This window comes from Panicum hallii, chromosome 4, assembly GCF_002211085.1.
Source record: "Panicum hallii strain FIL2 chromosome 4, PHallii_v3.1, whole genome shotgun sequence".
In the NCBI taxonomy this organism is placed as follows: domain Eukaryota; kingdom Viridiplantae; phylum Streptophyta; class Magnoliopsida; order Poales; family Poaceae; genus Panicum; species Panicum hallii.
The window spans coordinates 2874798-2891419 of NC_038045.1; the positions used below are offsets into that span (position 1 = coordinate 2874798).

General features: G+C 50.3%; 1 protein-coding gene and 1 long non-coding RNA gene across 2 annotated transcripts; both read right to left on the bottom strand.

Annotated features, from left to right (window-relative positions):
- Positions 1-244: 244 nt before the first annotated feature.
- Positions 245-1538, bottom strand: LOC112889794. The gene is made up of 2 exons (XM_025956563.1): positions 1084-1538; positions 245-971 (listed from the first exon to the last, which is right to left on the bottom strand). Exons 1-2 carry the CDS (start codon positions 1536-1538, stop codon positions 419-421), a joined length of 1008 nt encoding a protein of 335 aa, XP_025812348.1. The 3' UTR covers positions 245-418.
- Positions 1539-12080: 10542 nt separating this feature from the next.
- Positions 12081-13932, bottom strand: LOC112890980. Its single transcript, XR_003228376.1, has 2 exons — positions 13359-13932; positions 12081-12608 (listed from the first exon to the last, which is right to left on the bottom strand). It is a non-coding gene; the product is annotated as an uncharacterized LOC112890980 (long non-coding RNA).
- Between the last annotated feature and the right edge of the window lie 2690 nt (positions 13933-16622).

The window sequence follows — 16622 nt, forward strand, 5'->3', positions numbered from 1 at the left end:
AAGTCTACCACATTAGCATCGTTAACCATTCCCTCTGCAAATTTTGGTTTGCCTTTTTCTTTTCTGAAGAGTATCGGAGAGGGCGCTAGGAGCTGACTGTTGGATTGAAATCGTTGGTTTCTTTTCACGTCGTTTTTGGAAATAAACTCTTTGGCCATGTTTTGGTATGTTGTATATGTTCATGTTTTATCCACATTTTGACACCTTTTATGTTTGTGTTCGATACAGTGTGCACACTGAATGTATTCAATCTTCCATAATGAATGAAGCATTACAAAATATATTGGTCATGGTCTCTAGGAGCCTAAATATTGCATGATTTATACATTGGCACACCATGCATGGATCGATGGACCATCAAAGAATTGGACGCTGCTGAGAGCCATAGCATCTTGAGGATCTGATCCTGACCGTCGAACTACCTGGCTTGGCTCCAGAATCTCTCTTTCGCCCATGCGATCGCCTCGTCCACCGCGGCGGCGCCGACGCTATCGATGTCGTCGCCGTCGTCCATCAGCAGCGGCGCCCGCTCCCGGACCTCCATCACCACCTCCTCCAGCCGCCGCGGCGTCCTCGCCAGCGGGTTGGTGAAGAGTGACGACGACGTGGCCGACGGCGGCGAGTAGTAGTACCCGTAGTCGGCGCCGGAGTAGTCGGTGATGGTGGTCTCGGCGGCCGGTGACCGCGCGCCGCCCGTCTGCCGGAAGCTGGGCGCGTTGCTGCTGGTCTCCGGGTTCGACGTGAAGCAGCAGAAGTTGCTGCTCCCGCGCTGGTGGCGGCGGCGGTGCGCGGCCGCCGAGCCGTCCGCGGCTCTGCTGTGGTTCGATCTGCCGGCCTTGGCCTCACCGTAGTAGTAGCGGGCCGCCGGGTACGCGGCCGTCGAGCACGTGAAGCTGCTCTGGTACTCCCCTATCGTCGACGTCGATGACGGCGGCGACGAGTCGTACCGCCGCGAAGGGATCGTCACCGGCCTGCCAGAAACGGCAAGATCATGTTAGCGCCGGTGATCACTGATGCATATGCATGACGCATTTTTCACGTGTTTCTCCTGCTAGGCACGACTGCCAGTCAGTGAGCTCCTACCTGAGCCTCGAAGTGAATGAGGAGAGCGTGGCGTCGGCGCGGCTGCCGGTGGCCACCGGCCGGCAGAAGCCCGATGGCAGCTCGTCGGAGCTGACCGCCGACGACGACTTCGACTTGGACCTCGACCTCGACCTTACGTGACGACGACGGGCGCCGAAGATGTCGTCAAAGAAGCCCTGCTCCGTGGGCACGGCAGCCGCGCGTCCGTCGGCGTACGGCCGGCGGCAGAAGGCCTCGGCGCCTCCGTAGTTCATGTACTGGTGGCCCGCCGGGGAGTGGTAGTCGGCCGCCTCGCCGCCGAAGCTGCGGAGGAGCACGGTGCGCGGCGGCCCGCCGTACACGTCCCGGAAGTCGTCCGGCGCCAGGCCCTGGTGGCCGCCGCCGGCGTGCTGCTGGTCCGACGACCGCTGCCGCGGCAGCACCGAGCCCATCGTGCACCTCCACGACTCGTCCATCTATCCTCTCTCCACGACAGCTAAGCGTGTGCCTCTGGCTTATGCGTGAGAGCTTTGTTGTGAGAAGAGAGATGGTGATCTTTATACAAAGGAGACCGAGGCCAAGCAGGAAAGCTTGATGCTTTTGGCTCGTCAGATGCATGTGTATATATACTAGCTCATTCAGACAGCAGCATTGCTTGCAGGTACAGAAACAGTACGAACAAGTACTGTTGGCATCGATCAAATTGCACATGTTGATCGATCTCCAACTAATTTTGCTGTCTAGAAGTTAAACTGATTCTGTAACTAATGTTTTTGCCTCTGCTGAAGTGTTAGTATTTTCCAATAGTGTATACATAAACATGGCTGAGTGTAGCCAGTCAATCTTTGCTACCTGCATGATTAAGCACTCAACTCACCATAATCATGTGTAACAGCTTGCTAATCCTAGCACATGAAGAAGCTGCTGGTTCATATGTTTATACTACCATGAATACTGGCTTTAGAGTTGGTTACAACATTGCTTGTGTGGCTAGCAGGTTAATTGACAGGTTTAGTTTTCTGTTGCTTCGCTGTTGATGTGGTATGGGATAAGATAGTTAGATGAATGATGTATGCAACAGGGGAGTAACCAATGGATTGATTGGTAATAACTTTTGGAGGGGAGGAGGCATGTGATATGGGATGATTGTGTTGTGCCACCCTCTTTCCAGACACAGCATCATGGTGGTTGATCCATGGCCTCATTCTTCCAATATCCTCACTCTTCTCATATTAAGAAAACAATCCCCCTTTTCCACTTCACACTACTACCCCCTTTTGTTTCCTTTTTGTTTTTTTATTGTTGTTTATTTTGGTGCTTTGCCCTGTTGCACTCGACTATGTGATCACTAGGACACTAGGATTAGAATTTAAGTGTGATACCAAATAATTACCCATTTGAAAGCTTAACAGTCCAGGACCAATCCAGTGTTCATGGAAAAGGTCCCGGCCGGCAGAGACAGATCAAAGTGACTAATTACTCTAGCAACAGGCAAACCTTTTTTTTTTCTAGACCAAACATTAAGCATACTCTGCCTACCTCAAGTTTAAACAACACTAGCAACTTGAGGCACAACAACTCAGGAGCAGCTCATGATCAGGGTGCAAATCATGTGGAGTGTGCTTAAAGCTGTAAGCTAGGGTACTAAAAGTGAGCTGCAAGTTGTGACTGCAGATGCCACTATACGTCTATACATCATGCATGTTTAACAACTCCAACAAAATCTTGGGCACAATCACATGGATGTTTAGTTTACTGTGCCCTGAGAAACATTCCAAGATCCATATCCAACTGTGCCTCCCTGTATGATCTATGGAGATCAAGCAGCTCAGCACTTTGCCTCCCTGTATGATCTATGGAGATCATTTAATCCACATCAGCTCAGCATTTAGCTTAAAGCTATCTGAGTCAGAAATATGCAATGTAGGCTCATGCAAGTGTATCAGCTTATTTGAGGCATAAAACTCATCTCAAAAGAACATCTTTTTTTTGCTGCTGGTCCCGTTGTGTTCTTCCCATGATCAGTCAGTCAGTCACAATTCAGAGCATGCAGATCAGGTATGTCTCTCCATTCATTGGCCATCATGAATCCAAGTCAAATGTCGAGCTTGACTCCATACGCATGGCGCACCTTTTCAGATTCTTTTTTTTAACAAAATGACTTTTCAGAGTGAAAAAAAATGATGTTCCCGCTTGTGCTAACATCACGTCCGATTTGGGCTTGAGATTAGTGCTCGTGCTCAGTCAGATGAGCTTTGCCATACTTGCAAGGCTGTCAACATCTAAAAAGGAATTTAAAAGCCAGTTTAAAAAATACCGATCAGGTAGAAATGCTTGATCCTTTCATATTCAGGTAGGTTGCCGCAAGAACAATGGCGGCCGCCGTAGCTCTGCCAGGCAGCTTCTTGCAGGGCGTGAGCTCGAGATCGATTCGATGCAGCAGCAGACAGGCGGAAGGGTCCGAATGATTCAGTGTCCCACAAGGCGCGGGCAGGCCATGCAAAGACGCAGCACGAAGCGATCGGAGAGAGAGCCGCGATGATGCGCATGATTCGCCGGTGTCCCCCGCGCCAGCGGCAAAAGCTCGCGGCGCCAACATTTCTGCGAGCAAAGGAGGAGCAGCGCCGCAGCTGCTGGGGCTTTGATGTTCTCCCGGGCAAATTCTGAAGACGCAAAAGCCGGTTCTGAAAAGAAGCGTAAAGATCGTGAGCAGGAGAGCCGGTTCTGAAAAGAAGCGTAAAGCGCCATGATCACTGATAAGCGCTGCAATTTGTGGAGCTAATGGAGGAGTAAAATAACTAAAAGATGATGAAATGTTTTCGTTTGAAATTTCAGGTACATCTCCAGGTGAGACACTGAAGATGCCTGCCGAGCGATTTGGGATCCAATTTTGCTGTAGGTTCTTAGTGATCCATGGAGAACATGTCGAACAAATCGACATGCCGGTTATGCAGCTTTGAGAGACAAGCTCATGATGATGCACCACGAACTAGCAGCATACAGTAGTGGCAGAGGAATGGAACACCATGGCTTTTGAGCTTCTGATACCGGCATTGCAAGCATACATGTGGACCACCAGCAATGTTCAGAGCAGAGGGGTGACCAGACAAGACCAAACAATGCCTGCAAATTGCAAAGCTTTCCAGGCTTTAAAAGAAGCAAGGGCTCAGCTTTACACACATGTACATGAGACCAAATTACACCTTTCTCCTTTTTTGCTCTCTTTGTACACACACTCATCATAAAAGAATAGGCGGCTCTGACAGAACAAAATAGGATGGAGAGGTTCATCGTACAGTTGGAGTTGGCAGTTACCAAAGAATCCATGCAACACAATGCAAGGATATAATTGAAACTATGTGATGGGTTCATGTTAACTTCACCTTTCCTCTAATCTTGTGCATGCTTTTGTGTTCTGACGCAATTTGTTGAGGTTAGTTTTGCCTTTCGCTTCCCAAATTGACAGTAGAAATAAAGCGAAGGTCGTCCAAATGACAGCAGGAAGTGAAAGATCCAAACTGCAGCTTTTGCCTTTTAAGCTTTTTTTTGGGCAAGATGCCTTCGTGAAGTCTGTAGCTTTATCTTCTTTAATAGCGGTGTAGCCTTGTATGTGCAAAGGTGAAACAGAGTTGTAAGGCCTGGGTCACGTGAACTAATTAAAGTTGTGCATTGGCAAGATGAAACATGCATCTTTAATCTTTAAGTAGGCTATGCTGAAAACCATGGAACAATGTGCAAATCGCATGCGTATGTGTGGGCGGGGTTGGGAACACCGAACACCTCAGTATTACCGTGATAGCACATAAACTGGTTTACGAAAGATTTCAACTAAAATATAGATCCAAAGGTCATGCAATCATCTATCTACATATAAACTTGAGTTGAACAAAGCTTGTGTAAGGAGAGGGAAAAAAAGAAATGAACAAGTTGCGGATAAGACATGAATAGTTGCAACCGCAACAATCGTGCTAATTTCTCTTTGTTTTCCTGTTGCGTAGTTTTTGTTTAAATTCAAAATTTGCATAAGTTTTTGTTCAAATTCAAATTTCGCGTTCATATAGATAATTGCATGCTCTATCCATTTATTATTTTTTTGATGCACCTGTTTATGTGACGTGAAGAATGGGCCGTGCGCGTGGTTTACTGGGCCGTAATCCTTTGGACTGCATTCGGATTCGCCTGTAAAAATCTGCGGCTGGTTTTTCCTCAATAATAATGCGCCATCGTCGTCTTTGTCAAAACGAAAAGACGGGCTTCAAAATTGACGTGTTTAAATTAGGCCCAATACGAGACAGGCCCACGTATAACTCTGGGCCTGAGATCCATGGAAGAAGGGAAGCGGGCTGTGTTGCGGCCCATTCAGCACGAAAAATGTCTCGTTCCTCCTCGATTTTTTCTGTCAGCACCACACCAGCCGGATTTAGCACCACCGACGACACCAATGGCTTCATAATCATGGTAATAAATTTGGTTCAGTGATGATCGAGTCCATCCAGCCGTCAGCCCTCGATCTAGCTGTCCGTCAAAATCCATGGCACAGGCCTGCAGAAATCTGTGCCCACGGCAAGCAACTTCTGAGCCCAAATATGCCATGGCCATGGAACAGCGAAGCAGGAGAGGTCGACACGTCGCGCAAGCTGTCGCCCATGGATGGAGTAGCTGGGACTGGGAGGGATCTCACTCTCTTCCCTTCACACCTGTACTGAAGCTTTGACCGATCCAGGTCAATAAACTCGCACACCTGAATCTGAATGGAATCTTTGGCTGAACCCGGCGAGCTGGTAGCTGCCGATGCTGCCGCCCTGCCACCGTCTCCACGACCGCCTCTGCAGCTCAGCTCGACCGCATGGGAGCACACGACACGGCACCACCACCACCACCACCACCCCACTGACCACCACCGCCGCAGCGGCCCAGAGCTCCAGACATGTCGTCCATGGCTCCATCGCCTCCGTCCATGCCCCGCGCTGCACGCGTTCTGCCGCGCGCAAGCCCCAGCGCATCTCCTCCTTTAATTTATGGAGCAACAGTCTCGGCTGCACTCACTGTTGCTGCACATGTGTCCATGGCACTGCAGCAGGCCGAGCTAAGCTCGAGCTGATGGCAGTCAGAGCTCAGAGGCCAGAGCATCGCGGAGCTGAAGTTGAACAGTGCGGCGAGCAGGGTCGTCGTCTCCCGGCCGGGTCCAGCCTGCCCCAGCAGCTTGTGAAGCACTGGCAGTGGCAGCAAGATCCACCCATGCCATGCATGCCAATGCCATTGCCATTGTATACTCATGGCATGGGGCACACGCAATCACCCAGCATGCATATAATGAAATAAACAATTGATCAGACAGTCGGTAGGGCAGTGCAAATAAAGAACAGGAGAAAAAGGAGATGGGGAAAAGATGTCCTGATCAGTGCCTGGTTCTTGGGCAAAATGAATGAGAAAAGAAAAGCCCCTTTGGTATTGTATGCTGCTGCTGCATGGCTGCAAGCTGACAGTGCTGAGGTGTGGAGCAATGGACAGCGGGGCCCTGCCCGGGATCCGGGCATGTGTTCAGATTTCCTCGAGCATTTCCTCCGCTAGCTTTTGGGTTTCAAGTGGGGTTTTCTAAGCCCCTGCGTGGCCGCTTGTCTGCCAGCCTCGCCGGTGATCCTCGTGTGTGTTAGGTACGGCGGCCAGGCCAAGCTGCCGATGCTGCGTCAGGAAGGCGTGCCGGCCGGGCTCCCTGTTCAGTTCCTACCGTCCGGTGGTGATCCACGCTCGTGTTGGCCCATGTACCAGCACGAGGTGAGAATCTTGGGAAATCTATCTTTTCGTTCAGTTCATCGATCCCTCTCGTTTCTTCAGAGATGCAGTGGCATTTGCTGGATGTGATCCACGAGCATATGTGAACGCAGCGTGTGCAGGGACCATGCATGCCATGCTGCCGCTATGCACGAGCAAGATGGGGTGCGGCAGCGAGCACACACACTTCGCACGGGGATGGAGTCACTGGCCACGGGCAAGCGGACGAGGACGAGGCTGAAGCCGACATGAGCCTGAGCCATGCTTGCTTCCTTGCACGCCGGGCTGCTGCCGGCCGCCTCCGCACGGGGGCACACGACGGGGACACATGGTGAGAACCGAGGACGGAGACGGACGGGCCCGCCGTGGAATTGCCTTGCCGGCGAGAAACGTCGCCGACAACACACGCACAGCCGTCGCCTCGTGTCATCGTGTGTCGCTCAGATATGCAGGTCGTCGATGCACGCAGGTGGTGTTTTTTCCGGCGAGAAAGATTCAGAGAATTGCGAGAGAGAGAGAGAGAGAGAGAGAGAGAGAGAGAGAGAGAGAGAGAAGCGAACCGACCACCGTCGCCGGCCGGCCGCCATCTTTTCAACGCCCTTTTGACCCCCTCGCTCGCCGCCGATGCGTGCTTGTCCATCAGCGGATTCGGCCTTGGATCCGGCCCTTTTACCAGCGCAGCCGCGCACGCTAGCTTGACCTCCCGGCCCCTTGCTCTAATTGGCCATCTCCCGCTTTGACAAATCCGTCAGGTCAGACGATCCAACTTCGCCTCTCTGCTGAGTGGTGATCGACCTTCAAACGCTTCATTATGATCGCTGCTACTTCTAATCACATGTCCAACTCGGTGGTGGTGGCATCGTGTTAGTGCTTGCTAGGTCATGAACTACCCATGATAGATACTAATCCTGCCAAGGATAAGAACGCCAACAGCACCTGCCTGCATCTCTCCCTGTCGTTCATCCCTTCCTATATGTCAGAAACATCTAGTAAGCATCACTGTACATGTATGCTCTCCACTAATTAAAGAATGGAGCCGCCATTAGCATCCATCCATGCATGCTCGTGTGAATGAGTGTACTTATGCCATTGTTCTTATCAGAGCGTGCAGGGTGCAATATAGTAATGAGCCTGGCTTTGGACAGGCTGCGTGTTTGCCTCCCGGAGTGGCGTCAGGAAGCAGGCCACGGCAGGCAGGCCGGCAGGAAGTGGCATGGGCGATCGCCTCGCGTTTGCATGGCTTTGTTAGCTAGCTAGCTAGGGTCTTTATCGGCATGAGGCTCCCATACTTAATAGCCCCATGGGGAACACTGATTCCCTCCTAATCATCAACATTGTCTCTAGACCACTCCAAAACAGGGGAAACATTTTTTTTAATATAAGCATTCCTGCCTGCAGCTTGTATGATGCAACCTGTGCATGCCCTGGTGTTTATCACCAAGCAAAGCCATGGCCGGGCCCACCTGGTGTATGATATTAGGGCACTGTCCCTGTCAAGCAAATGCTGGCTGGCTAATCTGCATATGCTTTAGCATTTGCTGCTTTTATAGTTTTCTTTTGGGGTCCTTCATGTTCATGTGGTGGTTGTTATCAGCAGCTTAATTCCATTCCTGAGACAGAGTGGTCCAAACCGAGGTCAGCCTTTTCGCGATGTGTAATATAATAAAAATTTAAGCTGTGGTGTCACTTCAGATTACACCATGATTAGTTGGACCCCTGCACTGTTCATGCCTGAGAATTAGGGTTCCACTGCAAGGGTGTGGAGCAGTGCTGCACAAGCTTTTGTTTCAGAATGCCCTGCATTGCAATATAGTATGTATGTAGTAATCAACTCGTTTGACCCACTTTTGTTGCTTTCAGAGGATTAGGTGTCTCATTAAGTGGCACTCTGCTCTAGTCTGTCCTGGATGGAAGCTAGCACTGTGTCTGATTAGCCACATAAGGATATAACCAATGGTTATTGAGCCTAACCTGGAACAGGAGTGGGATTACTGTTCATGGACAGAAACATGCATGCACATCATGTAAATGTGCTTGCTGCTGGGTTGATTATTGGCTAAAGCGTTTATTGGGTGCTGGCCCATGCATGTTTGTTGTGTAGCTTGCAATGATGGAGCCAGCTCCCTCAGAGCGAGAATTTGAGGTGCTGCATGGCTGGGCTATTTGTTTTGTTGACCAGATCTGAACTTCTCTTCTCTTCAGACAGGTGAAGTGAGGTGAAGCTTCCCATGCTGCAAGTGTGCAAGCATGTGGCTGTATGTTCTATAACTTTTCCACACCAGGTGAAATGGATCTTGGTAAGGTATCTTACTCAGAAGAAGATAGATCTGCATTAGTACATTCTTCTTATCTGCTTAACACTTTACATATGGTCATCAGGACACACCGGCGGACCTCAGTAGAGGCCAAACGAGGTACTGGCCCCCCCTTGGCCAATGAAATTTTTTTGAGATATGATATATTAACATAGTTATCCATCTGTAGATTAGCTCGTTAGCACTAATTGGCCCCTCCTTCCATATGCCTCACGTTCCGCCAGGACATGTCACTCTCCGATGTTTGTGTATGTATCAATTGCTTTGCTCCGATCCAAATGCTTGATCGAGCTGGGAGAGAAAAGCAGTGTTGGCACTTCACCATGTTTGTCTGATCAGGGATTGAGAAAATTCAGAGGAACTTGATGAATGCTGCTTTTGTGCTGAGAGCAAACAAGCATTGACATAAAGTGGTTGCATCTCATGCTGAATTTGGTAATGATGGATGCAAGTGCCATTGAGACCACCTAGGCCTAATTAACAAGTCTGCTAGTAGAGTAGCTATTTCAGGCTACTGCCCCAGTGCTTTATCCCCCCCAAATCATGATACCTAATCTCGCAATGTTATCTTTATTTATTTTGTTCAATCACATTGGGAAAAAGGTTATCCTTCTGCTATAAACTGATGGGGGGAAGAAATAGCAAGGCCATCTTGGGATCATTGGATGCCTTTCTTGACTCCTTTTGAACACTGTTCCTCCCTCTCTTTTTCAGCTCATTTTCCCATCACCGGAAAATGGTCATGTCATGCTTTTTTCCCACCACCACTTGCATGATGCACTCCTCCCCCCTGCTCTCACATCTAGGATTTGATTGCCCCCAAGGACAGCACCGGTGGGCCCGGTCCCTTTGCCACGGGGGCCCACCCATGGATCAGGAGGAGGACTGGTGTGGGTGAGGGGTACCCTTCAAGAACACTGTTTTTGTTGCCACTGCATGTGTGTGTGTGTGGTATATATGCATGCATCAACACCATCCCTGTACAACGTTAATTTCTTGAGCGGCCCAACTATTCCATCTTTGACAAGATCGGTCGAAAGAGGAGTCTTTGGATGCTATTGAGTTTGATCACGGGATAATGTGCCGAATCTTTTTCTCTGAACTCCTGATGTTGCGTGCTGTTTGTGTACTTGATTCGATTCAGTTGCTTTCTGAATTTTTACAGACAGTATGCATGGCTAACTTCTTCAGTTCAACTAGTTCTGAATATTACTCTAGTACCATCACAAGAGATCAAACAAATACTCATCTTCGGAACCCAACATTCTTCCTAAAACATATGAATTGAAAAGAAAAACATAAGATTAGAGCTGCACAGGACTTGCGATCCTAGGAATCAAAATGAAAAAAAAAGTTTTTTTTGAAAAAAAAGTTTTCAGTTGATCCTTTGCAGAAACTGCGCTGTAACTCTCCTGTTGTACACAGTCGGTAGAGAGAGAAAGATGGACGTGTCTAGTTGGCATATGCTGGCCTGGGCCTCCGCATCCAGCAGGTCAGGCTCATTGATGTTTGATGCTGACGGTGATCAGGTCCAAGAATACGGATCAGCTGTAACAAACAAGCGCTCCCAGGCCGTGTAAAATCTGTGAAGTCCTGGAAGATACACTGGTGCTGCTCCTGAGGAGGACTGATGAAGAAGCATCACTCACCCAGGCCCTTTTCACAGTCTCTGCAGTCTGTTTACTGCAACCGGGCCTGTGCATGGGTGAGGGCAACACAGTTGCAAATATTAAAAAGCTACAGCAGCTACCAGTACAAGGACATTGCTTGCTTGCACATCATTTCGGGAGATTCCTAGGAGGATCAAAAAGAAGCCTCATGCAGCTGCAGCAGTGCCCAATCATCGCGATGCATGCCAAGGAGCTAGTAGTCAGCTACTAGCTGTATCCTTTTTCTTTTCCTTTCTTTTTTTTCTTTGGATTGGAGGTGCTTGTAGTTGTACTGTCAATAAGCCCCTTTACACTTGATTTCTTTTATGCAGGGAGCTATTGGGACCTCAAGAACCTTGTTTGGTCTCATAACAACAAAACTCTGATTGAATTGGCTGTGGATCCAAGGTTATGTGAACAGTACCACGTTTGGGGGATTAGTTGGTGACGATTTATTGTTTTTGCCCATAGGTGACAATTGTACAGCCTCTAGGGTCACCGGTCACATCAGGCACAATCATACTGTTTCTTTGACGAGACTGGGGAGAGGAGACTGAGGAGAGAGAGAGAGGATGGAAAAGGGTCCAACCAAACAGAAGGAGAGAGAAAGGGTGAGGAGGAGGAGGAGCCACCATCACACACACAGTTCCATGGAGAGATGTGAGTTAAAGCTGAGAAAGGTACAACTGGGCAAACCCTCGGAGAAGAAAGCCCTGGGATCTAGCGTCGCAAGAAGCCATGCGTGGCACTGTGGTGACGTTTGGTTCCTAACGTTAATCTTTAGCCTGTCAAGATGGTTTTTGTTATCTAAAAATATTAAATAAAATTTAATTATAAAACTAATTGCAGAATCTATAAATTAATTGGCGAGACTAAAGTTTAGCCTTTGAAACCAGACACTTAAACAACTCCACTGGTTGCGTACCGGCCGACTCCCGTCGCCCGTTCGCTTCCATTCTGTTCCATGAAAGCTCAAACGTTTAAGTGATAATGTACTGATGTGACCTTTGGGTATCGCGAACTAAACGTATAGGAATGCAGGTTTTGATTTCTTCCGATCATGGCATGGGTTCAACCCAAAACTCAGTCAAATGATCTAGTTACTCTGGATGCCAAAAGAAGAAAAGGGAAACAGAAATGATCTGAGGCAGTATCCTAAACCTAGTTGTTGGTTATCATCCACTACTTGCATCCCTACAAGGAACAATGCAATGACAATACAGTGTCATGTGGATAGAAGTCTGACAGAGTAGGTAGAGTTTTCATTGCAAGGCATATAGAATTGCTAGAAAATAAAGATGATATTTTTTTATCCAAAATAAAGATACAGTATTTAGTACATGTTAGCAGGCCATGGAGTCGCAATACATTGATGCACTAGTACTACCGATCAAAGATTGTGCAATTAAATAAAAAAATTCCTATGGGTGATAGATATATTGGCTTCACCGGTAAGGAAGAAATCTGGAGATATGAAGCTTAAAGATAAGCAAGAATCGAGAAGGAAGGGGCTTTTCCTGTGATGGAGTTGACAGCCATCACTACCGCCACTATGGTTCTAGTGACCTGCAGAAAGAACCCTAGCTGCAGCAAATACTAGCACCATCATTCCCTTTCTCCCAAGGGTACGTGGGTCCGATGAATTCCTTTTTTTTCCTCGAACCATCATACCCTGACGAACTGAAAACCTCCCATCTTTGCCATGGACGCGTAGAGCCAGCCAGCCCTTCATTTCCTTTCCGTCGCCGGCCGACTCCAGAAAAGCTAGGCTCAAAAGGAAAGTAGGCTTGCATTGCACAGAAGAACAGCCCTGGATGTTGATAGAAAAAAAGAAAAATGGTGAAAAAAATTCAAACTTCAAAGAGATAGCTGCTTGGGAACAAGGGATGCAAAATTAAAAATACAGGCAGTACAAATAAACAAGCACTTTGCTTTGGTACTTGCTATGCGTTCTTTTGGGGTTTCCAGGCCTGGTTTGCACCGCCTTTCACCTCTCATCTAAATGTTTATGAACATGTACTTTGTTTCTGTTGTTTATACAGGTGTGTAAACAATGCCTTTGTTTTTGTGCTGGTGATCAGGCTTGGAAGCGGGCAGCCCCACACGCCCAGCCTTCTCTTTTTGGGGGTCCTCGCAGCACATGCTGTGGCCTAGAATAATGCCAAAAGCAGCTTTGGAGCTCGCCGCCGCTGCCTCATCCCCGTCGACGGATTGTTTTCAGACCGGCGTTGTGGATGGGGTCGCGAGATGCGAATGGGATTAGTCAGGCTGATGGGAGCATCATGCCATTCTTCAGTTTTATTTTGTGCTAGATGACTGGGATATAGGCTGTCAGTGTATGGACAAAATAAAAGATCAGGTCCATGAACGTTTGTGTCAAGCAAGTTTCTGAGAACTGGGACGGACGATGATCAAACTACCTTACAGAAACAGCAAGAAATTGGAGTTCAGGGGCGTCTGTTTCTGAAATGTCAATGTCAATGGGAATCTGACGAATGGAGTAGAGACTAGAGAGTAGCAAGAACTTGCCGTTGCGGAGCATGGCGTGTGAATGCTTTACCTCAGAGGCACTGGCAGAGGAATGGATGGATGCCGAAAACTCGCAGCTCCTAGAGGCCCGGCCACCTACCGTTTCTGAGCTGAGGTGTTTGCCCATGGCGGCACTCCAATTCCACTACTGGTACTGGTGGTAGCTGCAGCACCTGCCCCACTAGTTGCGTTGCGATCCCAAGGCTGTTCGCCTCCTAGGGCAAGCAACCCCCCGCTTTCACCATTGCCGACGCGGGGAAGGGGAAAAGGAGGCGACGTGTTTGACCCATGGCTTCGCGCAGAGAGAGAGAGAGAGCGAGCGAGAGAGAGAGAGAGAGAGAGCACTAAAGCCGCCGTCCTTTCCCCGGCGTGTCGTACACACCAGGGAGAGAGAGAGAGGGTGGTGGAGGGACCATGGGCGAGGGCGAGGGGTCCCAGGGCGCGGGATGATGAGGACGGAGGGCCATGGCCGGATGGCCCCAATGGTCCTGCCGCGCGGGCTCTGCTCCTATTTCTGCGCCGGAGCCCCGATCCGTGTGGGGACGGCCGGCGGCGGGGGCGAGCCGATCGGAGCAGCGTGCGCACGCGCGCGCGCGCGTCCGCGGCGCGTCATGGGCCGGCGAACCCTTTCACTGTTGCAGTGGCCAGAGCTCCGATCCCCCTTCCCTCCATGATGAGGCGCGCGAGCTATCCAGGCATGGATCGAGGCGCTTGCGATATTTGGGGAAGGGTAGGACGTGGCCGCTGTCGGGTGGGCCCGTGGGGGATTTAATGGCCCTCGTTTGGTTGGTGCCATGGAGGGAAGAAACTGGTAGGCGTCGAGGCGCTCCATGCCCATGCTGGTCGGAGGCGAACACAGTCGGCAACGCCATGACCGAGTGACCGACAACGTTCTTGTGCATGCGTACTGCATGGGTAGGTTTTTTGTTTAAAACAACAGTTTTACCCTAAGACAGATGGGACCACCTCGATCCCGAATTCAATAAACTTTCATGCCTCCTTTTTATTCTAAAATATAGGGTCTTCTAAGTTTATCCTAAGTCAAGTTATGTTTGTCTAAGCTTAATGAGGAGCGTTATTAGCATCTACTACACCAAAGGAGTAAATTATGAAAATATATTTTATTTTATAATGGATCTATTGATGCTTGTTTCATACAGAGAATATTATCAGGTCATTTCTATACAACTTAATCAAACGTAACATAGTTTGACTTAAAGCAGACTTAGGCCTTGTTTGGTTACATAGGGTTTATTCTGGATCGGGAATGATAGGTACAACAAAAGACTTATGATAGATAAATAAGAGACCGGGCCGGAAACTAATTGCAACAAAATAGACTCATAATAGGTATAATAAGAGACCGGGATTGATTCCATACCTCTCGATTTATGGATTGATTCTGATCTCTTATTGTATCTATCATGAGTCGATTTTGTTGCAATTAGTTCCCGGCCCGGAATAAATCCCGGTCTCTTATTATATCTATAATAAGCTTCTTGTTATACATATTATTTCCGACTCGGAATAAATCCTATATAACCGAACGAGACCTTAGAAATTCTGGATGGATGGAGTAACCACATGTGTTTAGACGTGCAAACGTACTCGCCGGATCTTAAATGGATTGTCCTGCCTAATACCTTAATTCGTGTGTTAAGGCCAGATAAAAAGACCTACATTTGAGATTAGAGGGAGTACAATTTTAAGACACTACTGAATAACATACCATGCCGCACGATCCGTCAGCGACGGCGGCGTTGCCAGTACACACACTTATATATATAGCACCTACCTATGATTATGAATATGATCCTAGACGACATGGATGCTGCTGCTGCACTGGTGGTAAGAGCAACCAAACAACGCCCCTGAAAACAACAAAAAAACGCTTGTGCTCTCTCACTCTCACTCCCTGGTTCCAGCTCATTAGCTCAAGCCCACGATGCCCCAGGACGGCCGGGAGCTGGGATCGTTCAGTCCAGTCAAACGTACGTGCACGTACACGTCACGGCCGTCCGTCTGTCCCCCCTCACCGACGCCGACGCGGCGCGCACCACCGTGCCGGCCGTCGCCGTACGCCGCTGCCCAGCGGCGGATCGATCGGGTTCGGCTCCGCGACCGGACGCGGAAGAGAAGTCTTCCCCGGCGCCCGGCCGCCCGCCCGATCACGGTCACCGCTCGCCAGTCACCACATGTTCCTTGGACGGACCTGCCCGCGTCGTCGTCCCCGCGTACCGCGGCGCCAGCCAGTAGGCAGAGGCGGCAGGCTGCTGGTCCCCGCGGGCCGTGCCGCTGTCGGGCGGGTCGCCCCGGCCGCGCCGCCGCCGGACGGGGCCGGCCGGAGCGCGCGGAGAGGCGGCCGTACCCGGACCGACTATAGCTAGATACCACGATCCGAACCCCCTGGCCGATGGCCGACACGCGGCCTGCTATCCGCACTGCCGCTGGGCACCGGAGATCGTCGGCGCCGGGAGGGCAATGATTGGCCCCCGCGCGCAGCCGGCCGCGCTCGCGTTCCGGCTTGCCACGACTCCGTTCGCGGCGTTTCCTCGCCTGGCACCGGCAGGCTCGGCGCCGCCCCCAGCGCCGGCCGTGCGGGGGGAAGATTCCCCTTCGAAACGGCAAGGTCAAGCTGCCGGGGCAGTTGGGCCGGTTTGGGCGGCTGTTCCGGTAAGCAGGACGTGCGCCGCTGCCGTCACCGCCGCCGCGTGTCGCCGCGCGCGGCGCGGAACGCGTGAGCGAGCCGGAGTGGCGGTTGCTTGCTGCACAAACCGCGCGCGCACGGGCGCATGGGGCGTGCCCGTGCGCGCGCGCCCCCGCGCGTCGCGCCAAGCCGACGCTCGCGCGCCAAGCCGACGCTAGCGGCCGGCGGGCACCTCCTTTTCGCCTGCCGACTGCCATGCCAGCCGACGCGGCGCGCCCGGAGCCTGGCCTCGCCGGACGAGCGGCCAGGTCGCCGTCGACCGGAAACTTCCCCGGAGACGGCGATGTACAGACGGCGCTGGACTACTTGTCAGCCATCAAGGGCACGTATTTTTTTTGTGAAATTAAAATAACTGGTTCAAAACCTTTCGTTCAACGATGGAAAAATACGAAAAAAAAGTGAGGGAAAACCTGGTAAAGTCAACGATTCCTGACACATGCTAGAAATAGCATGGCCCAAGGAACCGAACGCCTGACAGTCACAGACGGCGGGGAGCCCACGTGGCGTCGTATCGTATCTCTCATCCACCACGGCCACACGGGTTACATATTCGCCTGCTTTTTCCCCCAATTATTTCGATCGGTGATA